This window comes from Colossoma macropomum, unplaced genomic scaffold (assembly GCF_904425465.1).
Source record: "Colossoma macropomum unplaced genomic scaffold, Colossoma_macropomum, whole genome shotgun sequence".
Taxonomy (NCBI): Eukaryota; Metazoa; Chordata; class Actinopteri; order Characiformes; family Serrasalmidae; genus Colossoma; species Colossoma macropomum.
Window position 1 is genome coordinate 2,004,403 of NW_023494808.1, and position 15,515 is coordinate 2,019,917.

At 42.0% G+C, this 15,515-nt stretch overlaps 1 protein-coding gene across 5 annotated transcripts; it reads left to right on the forward strand.

Annotated features, from left to right (window-relative positions):
- The first annotated feature begins 1,190 nt into the window (after positions 1 to 1,190).
- Positions 1,191 to 15,130, forward strand: akap8l (A kinase (PRKA) anchor protein 8-like). Of its 5 annotated transcripts, none has more exons than XM_036557148.1 (13): positions 1,191 to 1,287; positions 2,917 to 2,955; positions 3,737 to 3,962; positions 6,285 to 6,801; positions 7,657 to 7,777; positions 9,853 to 9,905; positions 10,269 to 10,305; positions 10,402 to 10,534; positions 10,674 to 10,815; positions 11,444 to 11,549; positions 11,701 to 11,831; positions 12,081 to 12,176; positions 13,305 to 15,130. In XM_036557148.1, exons 1-13 carry the CDS (start codon positions 1,263 to 1,265, stop codon positions 13,710 to 13,712), a joined length of 2,034 nt encoding a protein of 677 aa, XP_036413041.1. In that variant the 5' UTR covers positions 1,191 to 1,262; the 3' UTR covers positions 13,713 to 15,130. The 5 variants fall into 5 exon arrangements, with proteins under 5 accessions (XP_036413041.1, XP_036413046.1, XP_036413043.1 ...); XM_036557153.1 differs by having other exon boundaries at positions 10,402 to 10,507; XM_036557150.1 differs by having other exon boundaries at positions 10,272 to 10,305.
- Positions 15,131 to 15,515: the final 385 nt, after the last annotated feature.

Genomic DNA, 15,515 nt, shown 5'->3' on the forward strand with positions numbered 1-15,515 from the left:
GGACTTCCGTACCTAACGCCGCCCTTCACAATAAAAGTCTGTGCAGCAGAACTGAGTGTAGGAGTTTCTAGTGAACGAAATAGCCTAAGCTTGGCATACTTGAACATTTAGTAACCAACTGCTCCACAGTTTAGAACGTGTACAGAACCACAATACGTTTATTTTACATGCTCGGTCAGTATAAAAGAAGCACACTGGATGCTTGTACAGTGAGTGGGAGAGAGCTGTTTTGGCTGAGTGTCCATACAGAGAAAAATATAATACAAATGTATTAATCAAATATATTTTTGCAATGTATGAAAATGGTAAAAAACGTATTTATCAAATATATTCTTAAAACGCATTTATTTGTACTTGTTATTATAAATCTATTTATATTGCATGAAGCTTTACCGAAGCATATACATATACGTGTCCTAAAGTCACAGTCACTAAAACAGCCTGTTTACTTGTAAGGGGTAATGAGAGGTTGGAAAACGGTCATGTAGAAACGATGACTGGTTCGGTAGCTAAAGCTACGCTATCTTTAAAAGTAGACGTCAGGGACGGAAATAAAAGACAAGGCAGAACGCAGAGCTGTGTAATATTCTTACAACGGCCTAAAAAATTAGTTATATTTGATGTATCGACTAGATTTAAGACAATTAGACACCCAGATATCATGGATTTGCAGGCCGTCAGGACTTCAGGAGCCTCAACTAAAAACGCATTCAGGGCCCCAGAATCACCAAATCCGCCCCGGGTTTTACATCAAACTACTCTGAATGATTTTCTTCACATCTCAACCACTGAATTTTACATAAATAAACAGACAAAAACTGTGAAATTCATCTTTAAACGGCGTTAAACATCACAACCAGTCCGTTAATACAGCCTGCGGACAGCGGTGGCGCTGGAGGTTTACACAACCGCCACCAAATCCACGTAGACGAAGAATCGGACCCACCCTCACATAAAACTGCGTCTCGTGATTGGCTCGCTTCACTCTTTATGCAAATCAGTGGATCTCTACGATTGGGTCGCGTTGCCATCATTCAAAATATCCACACGATTCCCGCGCGACATGAAACTTATGCGTTGATGATTGGCTTGCAAAGCGCTTTATGCAAATTAGTATGTCTACGTGATTGGACGGTGTTACAGTCAATCTCAAGCGACGGCCAATAGCGGTGTTGCTCTCCCTGCGGCCCCGCCTCTCTGTCTTCTCGGTTTCTTGGCTACGAGCTACGGTTCGGCTGAGGAGTTACGCATTAGAGCTGAACATGGACGGGCGCGGATACGGATCAGGTACCGGTTCTTATACGAATAACAGATTATATCCGAACCTCTTAAGGTCGCTGTGTAGCTCTTACGGCTTTTTAATTTCAGCGTAGCTCGGTAAGTTGAGCACGAATCTGGAGTCCGCGTTTTTAATTCGATTTCTCCGTTCCACCTTAAATAGTGCGGTAGTTTCATTCTGGCGGCTGAGGCGCCAGACAGTGGCCGCTGCGCCATTTAAGGTGGAACGGAAAAGTTCGAAAAAGAAGCTGGCAGTTTTGTGTTTTGGTGTCGTATTTTGTACAAATATGCCAACTTTAGCTGTATATTTAATGTTTTTTGGTTTAACGAAGCCAACAAACGCTGCTAACATTGGCCAGCCTGACCACAGAGGCCTCGAACTGCGACTGGGCTGGGCTGCTACCGTTTAGGATAAATGTTTCTTAATCCTCATAATGTAATGTGCGTTAATGTTGTTATTATAGGGCTTTATTTTCGAAAAGTGGTCTGTTTTAGAGCAGATACTGCTTAGCTTGGCTAAAAACGGCTAAAATGGTGCCAGAGCTCTAGCTGGCACCATCACAGCAAGATGGCGGCTCAGACTTTCCTCTTTTGTTCGGGGTAAAATGACCTGGCTTTGTAAATTTAGGCCACTAATTAACTTATTAACCAGGCTGTTACATGTAGAAGTACAGAGGCCCTAAGCTGACATGGTAATTATTTTTTTTTAATAAGGGGCTGGCCGCAAATTAATATATTGAGAGCACACATTATATTGAGGCCACAAATTAATATGTTAGGGTTATAAGTTATTGTATTGTGGCCACAAATAGGGCTGGGCAATAATTTACTTTACATTTACACCGTTTAGCAGACGCTTTTATCCAGAGCGACTTACAAAAAGTGCTTTGTTTATCTAGAGAAAGTATCTTTGTTAGTTATTAATAGGTTAGAGAGAAAGCCGGTCCTGAGCTCAGATACTGCTAGAAACAAAAGCCCATGCTGATACCTTATTAAGACAATATATGTCATTATTTTGTTAAATTATGTTACAATACAATACGTCTTTTCTGAACGTATCGTGTATGTTGTCAGTACTTGTAGACGTTGTTAAAAGAGCAGAATTAGTCCTGCTTGACTGGATTTAGTGGGAAGTATTGAATAAAAATATGTATTAATGGTTTTTAAGATGTAGCACTACTGGTTCTTTTTTCTCAGTTGCAACTGATCAAACGTCTGAATGAATAAATATTGCAATATTGTATTTTTGCCATATCGCCCACCTCTAGCCTGAATTAACCATATTGAGGCCGTTATTTACTATATTGAGGATGCTTCAGAAACTTAACTCATGGCCTGAATATAGTAATTAGTACGATAACTACAAATTCAGTCAAGCACTGGATGCTGTTGTAGGAAATATGAAAATAAAAACCATCATAAATGCTGGTAATGGTGGGAAACTCGCTGATCAACAAATAATAAGAAATTAAATCTGAATTGTAATTTTGGTCTAAGGGATGAGAAGATACATTGGCAATTAAATAAGTTCATTTTTACTGATCCTGGTTTTAAATACTCGCATAAAGCCAAGTCTTGATAAAGTGCTTATTTTTTTTTAATAGCTTTAATCTAAATGTTTGTGCTCTTTTCTAACAGGGTTCTCCAGCTGGGGTGGAGGAGGATCTTCCAACAGAGGTAAGGGTCTTATCATTAACATTTAAAAAATGGAGCAATCTACCATAACTGACTTAGACTGTGTCTACATGTAGACCCAGGAGATTGTGGTTCTAGAGCTACTTTGATAACTATTTCCGTGGCCTTGCTGTGAGTCAGCGGCCTTGCATCTACATCAGTCTGTTCACCGTTTGTGATTTCTATTTATAAACCTTGACATTCTTGAACTTGTAGACAAAGTTGATCGAAACCCTGATAGTTGCGTATGATGGACATCGGATCTAGTCTGGCCACTGAAACTGAGCTGCTCAAAATATGCAGCTGCAAATGTTAAAATAAACTTGACTGGCCGACTGCATTTTCCTGAGTTCCTATTTAAAGGGTAACTTGGAGGTTCTATAGTGGTTACATGGCACTCAAAGGTTTCATTTTTGTATCCGTAACCCATCAAGTACAATTGTTTGATCTTGATATCTCCAAGACTTTAGATTTTTCAAGGTACGATTTTTGTTATGCCGTTCTTGAGAAGCAAAACTGTTTTTTCCTTGGTATCAGTGCTATCAGCTAATACCCGTAATTCCGATATCAGAACTGGCATAAGGACACAAATTGGTGGACTGGTATGTTTTCTTCCTTCAAGTAGGTTCTGGAGTCCAGAATTTTTCAAAGTCCGTCTTTATGCCATTTTAGGTAACTTTGGAAAGCATGCTAGTCCCTCTGTTACCCAACAGACTCCCAAGTTAGTTATTTTTATTTTAGCGTCAATCACTGAAGTTTTCTACACCCATTCTTCTACTTTCAGGTTCAGGCAGCTATGACCTGTATGGCTACAAAGACTCCATGTCTGGCGGAGGTGGTTTTGGAGGCTATGGGGGCAGAGGGGACCAGATGAAGAGGGGTCTATCCGGTGGTTCTCTTCTTTCCTCCACTGGAACGAATGCAGATGCTGTAATTGCCAAAATCAACCAGCGACTCGACATGCTTACACAACTGGAGGGAGGCATGAAAGGAGGGGGTCGTGGTGACCGGTAAGGTGGACATATCTTTTGCGTGTGTGATGCTAGCATACTTTTGCTCTGCCCACGAAACAAACTTTGTCCCTTCTTCTTCAGTGATACATACAAACACATTTTTTACAAACCTTCCCATTTGCCATGCAGTTTTAGATCTTTTTTGTTACCTCACTTGATGTTGTAGTTAATGTAGGCCTTGGCTAATCCTTAACGAGGGACTGCTTATTCCGAAAGATGGCTTTTAAGAGTGTTAGTGTCTGGCACTTTACACCTTGTCAGTAACTTAATTGTGTCAGCCTGGAAACAATTACGCATGCAAACATTTTACTCACTTCCTAAAGTGATCGTTAGTTCACCCTATTGTCTTTTATGCCGCTCTCTGAGATTCTCAAAATAAAGTCGTTCAGAGCAGTCTTGAGCTTTTAACAAATTTTTATTCTTGTTAAGAGCATGCTGTTCCTTTCCGAGAAGTCGTTGAGTTCTTGACCTTGCATCTAAAATTGTTTAACTTTAAGGCATGTAATTTGCTTCATTATCCTCTAGAGTCCAAAAATAAGGTAAAGCCATCAACCTGGTTCAGATATGTTTTTTGGTTTCCCCTTTGGTTTCCCTTCTTGTCTTTGCAGAGCAGCATTCTCCAGTTATCAGGATCTAGATCAAATGACGTATAAGAAGCCTCTCTATTATTTTTTTGTTGCAGTATTGCAGAAAGCCAGTATCTCCAGATCTAAAAATGTGTTGGAACATAAACAGACAGGTAGTCAGTGAACTTCACAGGTGCTAGGCCATTTAGAGCTTCAAAACTAGTTTTCTTATCACCAAAAAGACAGTTACAGTAGTCAGTTTTACTTGCAACAGATGCTTAGAAGTATTTCTTTGTCGAGCTTGGTAGAAAAGGCCTGACTTTAACAATATTTTTGTAAATGATAGAGTGCAGTCATGGTATCATTTAAATAATTTTGCTCTTCAGATTTGTGAAACGCATTTACGATACAGAAGGGCTTAATTTTTTACAAATCACAAAGTTTTTGCTGTTATGAAACGCCAAGCATCATTGTCTCTTTTTTGATCTGATTGACAGTCTTGACATTTAGAGGGTATGTAAATCTGTATTTGCATATGGTTAGAACATACCTATGAAAAATTAGCTCGTGTTTCCTGATCTCATTTCGTTGAGGTCCCACACACAGTGAGTAAAGTAGTGGTCCTAACATAGAACCTTGTGGAACTCCAAATGCCAAAATTTTTAGATGCACATAATAAGCAATAGTTTTTATTATGTAGAAGATAGGAAGTTTGTTCTGTAGCAAGATTACTGGTACAAGAGGATGTTTCGTGGATGCTTTGTGGGTTAAGTCTCTTGGTAAAAAGATAGGTATGAAAAGATACCACAACGAATAGTACCCTACAAGTTATTTAAATAATTTGCATGTGGTTGAAACGTGGTCTGTTGTCCAAGAGTTGGCAGACAGGTGAGGTTGACTTAGAGAACACCGCTCCAGACATGAGTGTTGCAGCGTACAGCTTTGCAAAGTCAGCCAGTATGCCATGACATACCCTTTGCTCTTAATCGATCTGAAGTCCCTAACATGTGGCTTGTCTCGTCTTTGGCTGTGGTTTGCAAAGTACACCCACTGTCTGCTAAAGGATATACTTCAAATGATGCTGTCTTATTTCTCTAGTCCTTGTTTCCGAAAACCTCTGACTCAAACTCTCTCTCTCCTAAGATGCTGTTTACATGTTGTCCAAGGGCAAAGGGAACCCACTGTCGCATGATAATCCAATGCATTCCCATTTCTCGACATACATGCCCTGGTGCTGATTATAATTCAACAGCAAGAAGTAATCCCCATCACTGAAGCCATTCTGTCACCTAATATCCCTTTCATATGTATCTCGTTCATCTTTGGTACAAAATTTGGGTCCTTTCGAGTCTCCCAGCATGCTTGGCGCAGCTGTACCCCAAATATGCAAGAGATCAAGTGGGATTGCACGGGCAAAAGGTATACAATTACCCAAACCCTTCCCACGATGTAGCTTGTCTGACCATTTTAATTGCTGTCCGATTAGATATCGGTGTGTGGAATGGCTTGGATGAATGTGGCAAAATGCATTTTCTCATCCAGAGTACAATCAGTGTGGGATTCTTTGGTACACTTTAAATAAAAGTTAAGACAATAATTTTAACTTTTCACCTTCTCTTGTAGAGGGACATCAAGGGAGAGAGTGAGAGTAAGTGAATGAAGAGGGAAATGAGAGACTGAAAGAGAAAAAGAAGGAAATGCGAGGTGCCACTGCTTCATCTCTTGCTTGCTCTGCGCCTCCCTCCCTCTGCAGGTTTGACCAGTATGAGTCTTTCGACTCGCGCTCCTCCGCCCTTGGCCCCCGTGATCTCTACAGATCCGGTGACTATGGTTACGGTGACTCCCGGGGCGACATGATGGCCCAGCGTGGAGGCATGGGCTTCGGGGCGATGGGCGGGGCAGGAGGGGGTGGCGGCTTTGACAGCTCAGCCTCCTACGGATCCGCCAAAATGCGGCAGGCTCGAGACGCCTTCTCAGGCTCCGGCTGGGGGGCAGGGCAGAGGTCCCCGCGCAGGGGCGGAGCGCCAGGGGGGCGCGGCTTTGGCCGTAGGCAAGATCACTCCTCAGTTGGGGGTGGAGGTGGGCGGAGCGGGGGGCAAGGCCACTCCCCCTCAGGGCGAGGCAAGCTGCCGTCGCTTCTGGCCCCCCGCATGTACCCCGACAGTGGGGCCTACCAGCCTCAGCATGGCTCCCAGGACTATCCTGTCCGGCACTTTGGAGGGGGCCCAAGGGTCAACCGTCAACGCACCCGCAAGAGACCCCTCAACCGAGTAAGTACCTCCAGCAAAGCACTGGACTTGAACCATCAAACCCCCAAAACCCCCTCCCCTCCTACTCCAGCCTGCCAAGCCTGAGGAGTGGAGACACGAGTGGAAATGAAATCATTTTACTCCACCTGCCACTCGTCCATGTCTGCAAGGCCACATTTGACGTAATGTCCACATAACTTCTCTTACAATCTAAAAAAATTTGACACCCACCACACAGTAACCCATGTAGAGAAACATGGGCCACTCCTTACTTGATCCAGTGATGCAGACGATCCTCTTTATTGGCAGCCCCAATTTGTTTAAATTTTTTTTTCGTTGACCTACTTTTCTTTTGCACAGTTGTGTTTTTTGTTTTTTTTTGTTTTTTGTTTTTTTTTTTCCTTACACACCCAAGTTCAAATTGTCCTCCTATAAGATGCTCAGAAGTCAAAGCTCCGGTTCATGTCCTCAGAGTTAATACAAAATTGTAGCGGTACCCTTGCTTTTTGTAAGCCCCTCACTGAAAACAGTCCCAGGAGCTTAGTTAGCCTGGTTGTGTAGCACTTAATTCAGGGTCAGCAGTTTTAGACAAAGTTGAAGGTTTGCTTGTGAAGGTAAGTGCATGCAAAGTTCATCACTTCCTAATGATGCGAAAGTGTGGTAGTGTGATGTCTGTGGTATGTTGACTGGGCTTAACCTTTGTTCACTTTTTGTGGCATGGTTCCTGTGTGTGTATTTGTCAGTCAGTCCCTGTAAAATAGTCTCCATGATGTACTGTGTTAGTGTGTTTGTCTTGCGTTATTTTGAGAGTGCATGTGTGTTGCTGTGAGCGCTGCAACCTTGTGTGTTAACATTTGTATGGATGTGTTACTATAGCAGCAGGTGAAACCCCAGCGAGATGGACAGAAGAAGAGGAAGCAGACTTTGTCTACGTCTGATGAGCCAGAGTCTAAAATGGGCAAGACCGAGACCACAGGAGACGAAAAGACAAATAACGGTACTTCTTGATCAGTATTTTGCTGAACCTACTCCGATGTTTACAGCAGATTGCTGACCTGCTTTTGAAACTGGAATGTTCTACCAGAAGTCAGAGCTCAACTAAATGGGTGTAAGGTTTGGCAGTAGAGGTCTGCACAACTTTTGAAGCACCCCGATTGTTGCGGGTAAACAGCCAACAGGTTGCGGGCTTGTACGAGTGGGTATTATGGCTGGCTGGCTTTTTAACCTGCGCTGTGGCCTCAGTCCCTGTTTTATAGACGTCTTTAGCAAATAATAAAACATACGTATTATCTAAGTCACTTATCCTTCTGGGTCACTGGTGGTGCTGGAGCCTATTCCAGCAGTCATTGAGCAGAAGGCAGGAAACACCCTGGACAGGTCACCAGTCCATCACAAGGCTAATGTTGACTCAGATAAAAATAGTATTAGTAGAGAAGCCAAGCTGCTACGCTGTTTGTTTGTTTGTTTTTGCCTGTGGTGCTGCCCGCTTGTCTGTCAGGTGACGTCACGTGACGCACTGCTCTTTGTGTGGTGCCATGTCCAGATTCACGTGGCTTTGATTAGCCTAAAATACACAAAATATTTGCTTTTCTTCTGTAATAGTGAAGTGTTTGATGGGTCTTGAGGCTCCGCTGTGTCACAAGTTGACGAGTATCACAAGCACAGCCGAAAGTGGGCACGTGCAGGCTAAAATGGTGCTAGGTTTTGCAGTCGGCAGTGGGCAGGAATCACACTAGATTTTGCAGGCGCGGGAGGATGTGATCAGTGGTTGTATCGGGCAGGTACGGGTATTAACAATCAGGCCCATACAGACCTCAATTTGGCAAGGCGCATTTTAGCAAAAAACTTTGTTGCTCAACATTTCTATGCCTAACTGCCGTCAAGTTGATTCCAATTCATGGTGACCATATAATAGTGTTTCTTCAGGTTTCTGAATGGCTGGTTCATGATTCCTCTGATTGTCTCCATCCATCCTCTTCCTCTTTTACCTTCAACTCTTCCAAGCATAATGGTCTTTTCTGATGAACTGGTACTTCTCAGCACGTGTCCAAATCAGAGAGCTTCAGTTTTGTTCTGAGCTTGTGAGGCGAGGCTGGATTTGGTCAAGAATCTGTTTTCTTGGTTTTCTAAGGTGCTCTGAAAAGTCTTTGGCAGCACCACTTTGTTATCTAGCTTTTGCATCCATAAACGACTACAGAGAAGAACACAACCTGGATGGTTCTGATCTTTTGTAGAGACACATCATTGTATTTGAAGATCCTTTAAAGTTCCTTCATCCTTGTTCTGCTGAGTTCCAAACTGTCATATTTCTTGACTGCAGGATACGTTGCTGTTAACAGTTCATCCAGGTAGACTCTCCGTTTCTACTTTTGCTCCATCAGTGGTACAGTTATTCTTTGAGTGTCATGTCGTCATCTGCATATCCAAGGTTATTGAGGTTTCTTTCACCAATCTTCTGTTTCTCCAGTCCCGCTTCTTTAACGTATGTGTTCTTCGTCGGCCAAACAGAAATGGTGACAGTGTACAGCCTTGTCAGACTTCTTTTGCTGTTGTAGAACCAGTGATGTTCATTTTCTGTCATTGCTGGCTTGTTGATCAGCATACAGGTTTCTAATTAGGATAATGAGATCCTCTAATGTGTCTGTTTTCTTGAGGGCATTCCGTGACATTAAGAGGTTGACGGACTTTGTAGGCTTTTTCAGTGATGTAGTGTGCATCACCAGTATCTTTTGTTGTTCTACCTTTTCTGAATTCTACTTGCATGTCTGGCGGTTCTCTTTGAAAGTAGGGCTCTAGTCTGTGTTAAGTGATCTTCAGCGTTATTTTACTGCTGTGTGATAACGGGAATTATGTGGAATTTTTTTTTGTTTGACAAACAACTAGACACCCCTTTTTCTTTTCTGAAACTGATAGCAAAAACCTGAGAATTGCACAAATTATTTTAATTTAAAATAGAAAATTTTAAAAATGGAGCTCCTGTTCTTTAACCTTTTTAACAGTGCAATATGTTTTTGTACCAAAATTAAACATTTTCTGAATCTGCCTGTACAATATTTGTCTTTTGTTTGCCAGCAGAAGCCGCTGAGCAGAAAGACGAGAAGAAAGAAGCTGGAACTCCAGCTCCTGTGAGTTTCTTACTGGGCTTTGTTGAATCAGTGGAAGTTGAGTGAATGAGATGAAACTTTGTTTTAAATGGGTAGTTCATCCAAACTTACATGCTAGTGTGATTTATAAAGGTTAACTTTGCTCAATAGTGTTCTGATACATGGCAACAATTTTTGGTTAACTTATTAGTTGCCATGTTAGCGTTGGTTATTTTTCTCCATTGAGCTGCTTCATCGCTCTATAAAACACTACCGTTATGAATAGTTTTGGAGTAGCATTGGAATTTTAGCAGTTTATGCTTTAATTTGATTGGTAAGCATTTTTAACATATCAGATTGGTGGCATCTCTAGTAACGGCTTATTTCTGAATCTGTCGTGTTCAGCAGGAATCTGAACCAGCGGCTGAAGGAGCGAGTGGTGGTGAGTAGTTGTTCTTGTTATTGTAAGTGTTTATACTTCGTCCTTAGACTTTGCTGTGTCTTAATGTCTTCTTCCTTTCATTCTTTCTTTCTTCAGAATCACCTGTGAAAGAAGAAAACTCTCAGCCGAAGACGAAGCAGCCGGGAAAACAGACCCCGCCCTCCGCTTCCAAACTCAGAAAGAGGCGGGGCTTCTTTGAAAGGTCAGGGGTCAAGGTCACTGCTCAAAGGTCAGATTCTCCATCGCTTAATCTACCTCCCCATCTCTCCCGTCTCTGTGAAGAAGACCGTGAAAATGCCTGTTGCACTGAAACACACTGAAATGGTCTGTGTCCTGATTGGCTCCCGTTCCTGTCCTGTGGTTTTCAGGTTGACCTTTGCATGCTCCATCTGCAAGTTCCGCTCATTCTACAGCGAGGAGATGGCAGTCCATCTGGAGAGCAAATTCCACAAAGATCACTTCAGGTTCCTGTCCAACCAGCTCTCAAAACCAACCACTGACTTCCTGCAGGTATGAGCATTTACCCCTCGCTCTGCTCAGTTACTTTGCCTCTTGGGAACTGTGGAGGAACCTCCGTTTCAGACTGTTCTAGAACGTGACAATGTTCTCACCCAATTTAACTCGTTCTAGCAGATTTTCTTCTCAAGTTCATTTTGTTTTAGAACGTACTCCACATTCGTCTTATCTGATCTGATTCCTGATCCACCGTTTCACATCCTTTTACCCATTTGCGTTTTTCAAGAATGTCAATCCCGCACTCGCTGTTCAACGTTCTGTCCCCAAATAGTGTCCTAGAATGCTCTCCACCCTTTTGATTTTGAATGGTTTGGAGCAAAAGGCTAATTTTATCGTTATGTCATAAAATGAAGAGAAATTTATAAATTTATAAACTGCAGCTCTACCAGTGTACATGGACGGACAAGCCAAGCACATCAGGCTGAACTGAGAACATTCCAGAATAGCATTAATGAGCAGAGAAAACATTTCAAGAACTGTAAATCATGCTAGATCATGGAAAGTGGGAATGGGGGGCATTCTAGAACTGTTTAAATAGAGGTAGAACATTTTCATGATCACACCTCTCTCTAAAGCCTGACCTTTCTAAAGAGTACATATGTTTGTGTGTATTATGCTTTAGGAGTACCTGAATAATAAATACAAGAAGACGGAACAGAGGGTTAATCAGATGGAGAACCACAGCGCTGCCATCTGCCAGGTGTATAAAGAACAAGACCTGACCAGAGGTGTGTCTCAGCTCTGCGTCTTCTTTCTCTTTTATTATTTTTATAATTTTTTTCCAGCTTTTGTTTCTTGTGCTAGCCTTTTTTTTCCTTCCTTTTCATTCTCTTCTACGTTGTTGTTGTTGACGTTGCTGATTTGTGTTTGTGTTTTCAGACATCGGTATGGAGCACTTTATGAAGAAAGTGGAGGCAGCTCACTGTGCAGCGTGTGATCTCTACATTCCCATGCAGTATTCACTCATCCAGAAACACCTCAAATCTCCTGATCACAACTACAACCGCAAGGTACACACAATTCCTGAACATGACAGCTAACAATAATAATTATAATAAAAGCCATGGTCTAGGTCTGTCCAGTAACTAATCATTTAACAAACAGATAAATTAATATAGGAGAACTTTTCCCTTTGATTTCTGTAAATGTTGCCGTTTAGTGTGCAAATGTGCAGACAGTCTTTTACAGAAACAGTCCTCTGGTTCCATCTGTTCACTATGACGTTCTGATCTTCTCCGCTCTGCCTGTTTTCCCTGCAGGGTATGATGGAGCAGTCCAAGAGGTCCAGTCTGTCTGTGGCTCGAAGCATCCTCAACCACAAGGTCATCGGCAAGAAGCTGGAGAGCTACCTGAAGGTCCGTATGTTTACGTTAGACGTTAGCCGTTAGCCGCCACACTTGCTCCTGTCCAGTTTTACTCAGCATTTCCTTCTGCTTTAGTTACTGCACTCTCTGCCCACACTTTAATAACCTAAACTGGTTTTTAATCTGTTCTGGAGTCACCAAACTCGGATTGCTGACAGAATTTAATAAAAAGCAAGTGCAGTGGAGCCAAGAGGATGTTTACGTTTAATTTGTTTGGCCAGAAATATTTTAGTTGTTTTTGTTATGTAATATCTTCTGTGTACGTTTGTGGGAGATTTTTAGTTTTAAACTGGAGAAGCTAGGAACTTGCTATATCGGCACAGAACAGCACAGTGTGGAAAGTTAATTCAGATTAAAAACCATTTATTAATAAGCACTGGTTATGAAAGCAAGTTTTGGACAGCTCTGTCGTTATTTTATTTTATTTGTCTGTGATGTAATGACTGCTGCTGTTGCTATGCAGTAGTTTAACTGTCCGTTCGGGTCCATTTGTTTGACAGTTCTGGGCTCAGCCCTCGCTGTCGGTGGGGTGGGGTTTGGAAATTTTTGGGCCGTTTCTTGGTTCGACCCAAATTTCAGGTCTGGTTAAAGTTCTACACCAGAGACCGATTAGTATGACAGTTTGGTGATCATATCAGCTGATATTGGTGGAAAAAAGCCTATAATGAGCTTTTTGGTTTCTATGATTTAAAGTTTGTGACCTCATGATGATTGAGGTTATTGTCAGTGGGGAACCAATATGAGCCGTCATTCAACTGTATGATGGTAATAAAGACTGAACCGGAGAATCTAAACACACAGCAGCGTCATGGTTACAATAATAAACAACAAAAATGTGCCCAGACCTCTAGTTTTGAATCTGAATCAGAAGTTAGAACACACAAAATTTTGAATGAAGAGAACTGATGAAAAATAAACAATAACAAGCTGCGAAGAATTCTGGGTAGTTCCACCCCCTGCGGCATCAGTATTAATTTAGAAACAGTTTATTTTGGTATAATAAGTGAAATAACTAAACACTATAAAACTATTGGGGAATAAAAATCTAAATAAATTGCTGAAATTCAAAGTTTATTTATCTTTACCTTTTTTAAAGTTTCTGCCTGGTTTTGTTTCCAGGGCGAAAATCCCTTCACCGGAAACCAGGACGACCAGGACCCCGAGGACTCCATGGTGATGGAGGTTTCCGAGGGCGATGCGGCCAACGAGGCCAACGAGAGCCTGAAGGAGGAGGTTAAAACTGAAGAGGCGGAGCCTGGAGTTGAAGGGGCGGAGCCAGCCCAGGAGGCCGTGGGGAACGGGGACGGACACAAGGAGGAGGAAGAGGAGGAGGAGGAGGAGATAAAGATGGAGGAAGGAGAAGGAGGAGAAGAGGAGATGGGCGGGGAGGAGGAGGAGGGAGTGGAAGTGGGAGAGGAGGAGCTGAAGGGTGAAGGAGACGCTGAAGGAGACGCTGAAGGAGACGCTGAAGGAGACGCTGAAGGAGACGTCCAGCAGGGGGCAGCAGGAGACGCTGACCTGATGTGATCGAGTGAATCAAAGTGAAACCCCTTTTATTTACGGACGCTGTGGCTCAGATCTGATCAGGACCACCAGAAAGAGAACCTTCACTGCAGACAGCGAGAGTCTGAGACGCAGACAGAGTGTAATGTTTCTCTTTAGAGGAGATTTTAGAACATTTAATGAGAATTTCAGCCTGTTTTTACACGTTTTGGCTTAATTTAGATGAGTTTAAGTTCACAGGCAGATAAATCACACAATGCTGGAAGGATGTAACATGATGTGCCAGCATCACTGAAAGAGCTCAGAATGGATAATCTTTCGGTTCTTATTCCTAAAACAGTCACAGCATGAGAAGTATTAGTGTTGCCTACGTTCTGAGGCGTTTCACTCGCCAACAAATGCAGTTTTTTGAGTTTTCCACACCGATCTGAGATCATTTTGACCTGTTTTTCTTGTGTTACATCACTTTTTCCTAACCTGGGACTTTAAAGGTGGAGGATACACATTAGTGTTCTGTTTTTCTCAGTTCTGTTAAGGTGGAACCAGCAAAATCCTATTAATCCACAGCTGCCTGTTCATTTCTTAAAGCTATTATAGGCTACACTCTTAAAAATAAATGGTACATCAAGGGTTCTTCAGTAAAGAAAATGGTTCTACATAGAACCATGAACACACAAAGAACTCTTTGCATGATTAAAAGGTTCTTTACATGGCGAAATGATTTTGAAGATTGATGGGGAATTTGTGTAGGGTTCTATGTAGCAGCAAAAAGGGTTCTGCTATTGTTAGTGTCAATCTTGTGACAATAGAAGAACCCTTTACGGTGCTATGTAGGACCCTTTTCAAAAAGGTTCTATATAGAACCATATACAGCAGATAGTTGGAGAATATGTTGTGTATGGTTTTATGTAACACCAAAAAGGGTTCTGCTACTGTCATGTCAGGTGTTTAACAATAGAACCCTTTTTGGTGCTATATGGAACTCTTTTCAAAAAGGTTCTATATAGAATCCTGTACAACATTCTCAGTTAATATGCAGAACCTCTGCACAATTCAAAGAACCCTTTAATTATGCAAAAGGTAATTGAAGAACGTGGTACCAAAGCTGATGCTGGAGCAGCTCTCTGTCCTGTTCTCCTCATTCTGGACCGGTCAGATGAAGCCCTCTCCTCAGTTCCTCACCCACAGAGTCCGCTCTGCTGCGTTTGTCCCTCTCAGAGCTCGTCTGTACATACGTAGCCTGGTTCTGGTTCCGCCTTCGGTGGAGGAGTTTCTCTGCTCTCGGACTGTTCTGTCTGGACAGGTCATCAGCCTGTAGGTCAATCTGAGGTTGTTCTTGTTTTCTGTTTATGTAAATGTGCTGATGAGGAATTGAAATGAACGTTTATGAACTGTTTCTGCTGAGATCTGCCTTCAGCTGAGAATAAATGTTTGTAAAGTCATGACCCGTGTGTGGGCTCTCACTGTGATCCGCTGGACGGAGGTCAGAACAGAGATCAGATTAGAGCTGAGGGCCAGTAGAACATTAACTTTTTCCCCCAATAGAACTTTAGTTTATTCCAATAGAATTTAAGTGTTTTAATTCCAATAGAGGTTTAGCTTTTTCATAGAACTTCAGTTTATTTCAGTACAATTTTGTTGTTTTAAACTCCACTAGAACTTTAGCTTCATATAGAACTTTAGTTTTTTCCAATAGAATTTTTTTACTCTAATAGAACTTCAGCTTCTTCCAATAGAACTTTAGTTTATTCCAGTCGTTTTTGTACAACTAACAGAACTTCAGTTTATTCCAATAAAATTGTAGTGTTTTTTAACTCCAATAGAACT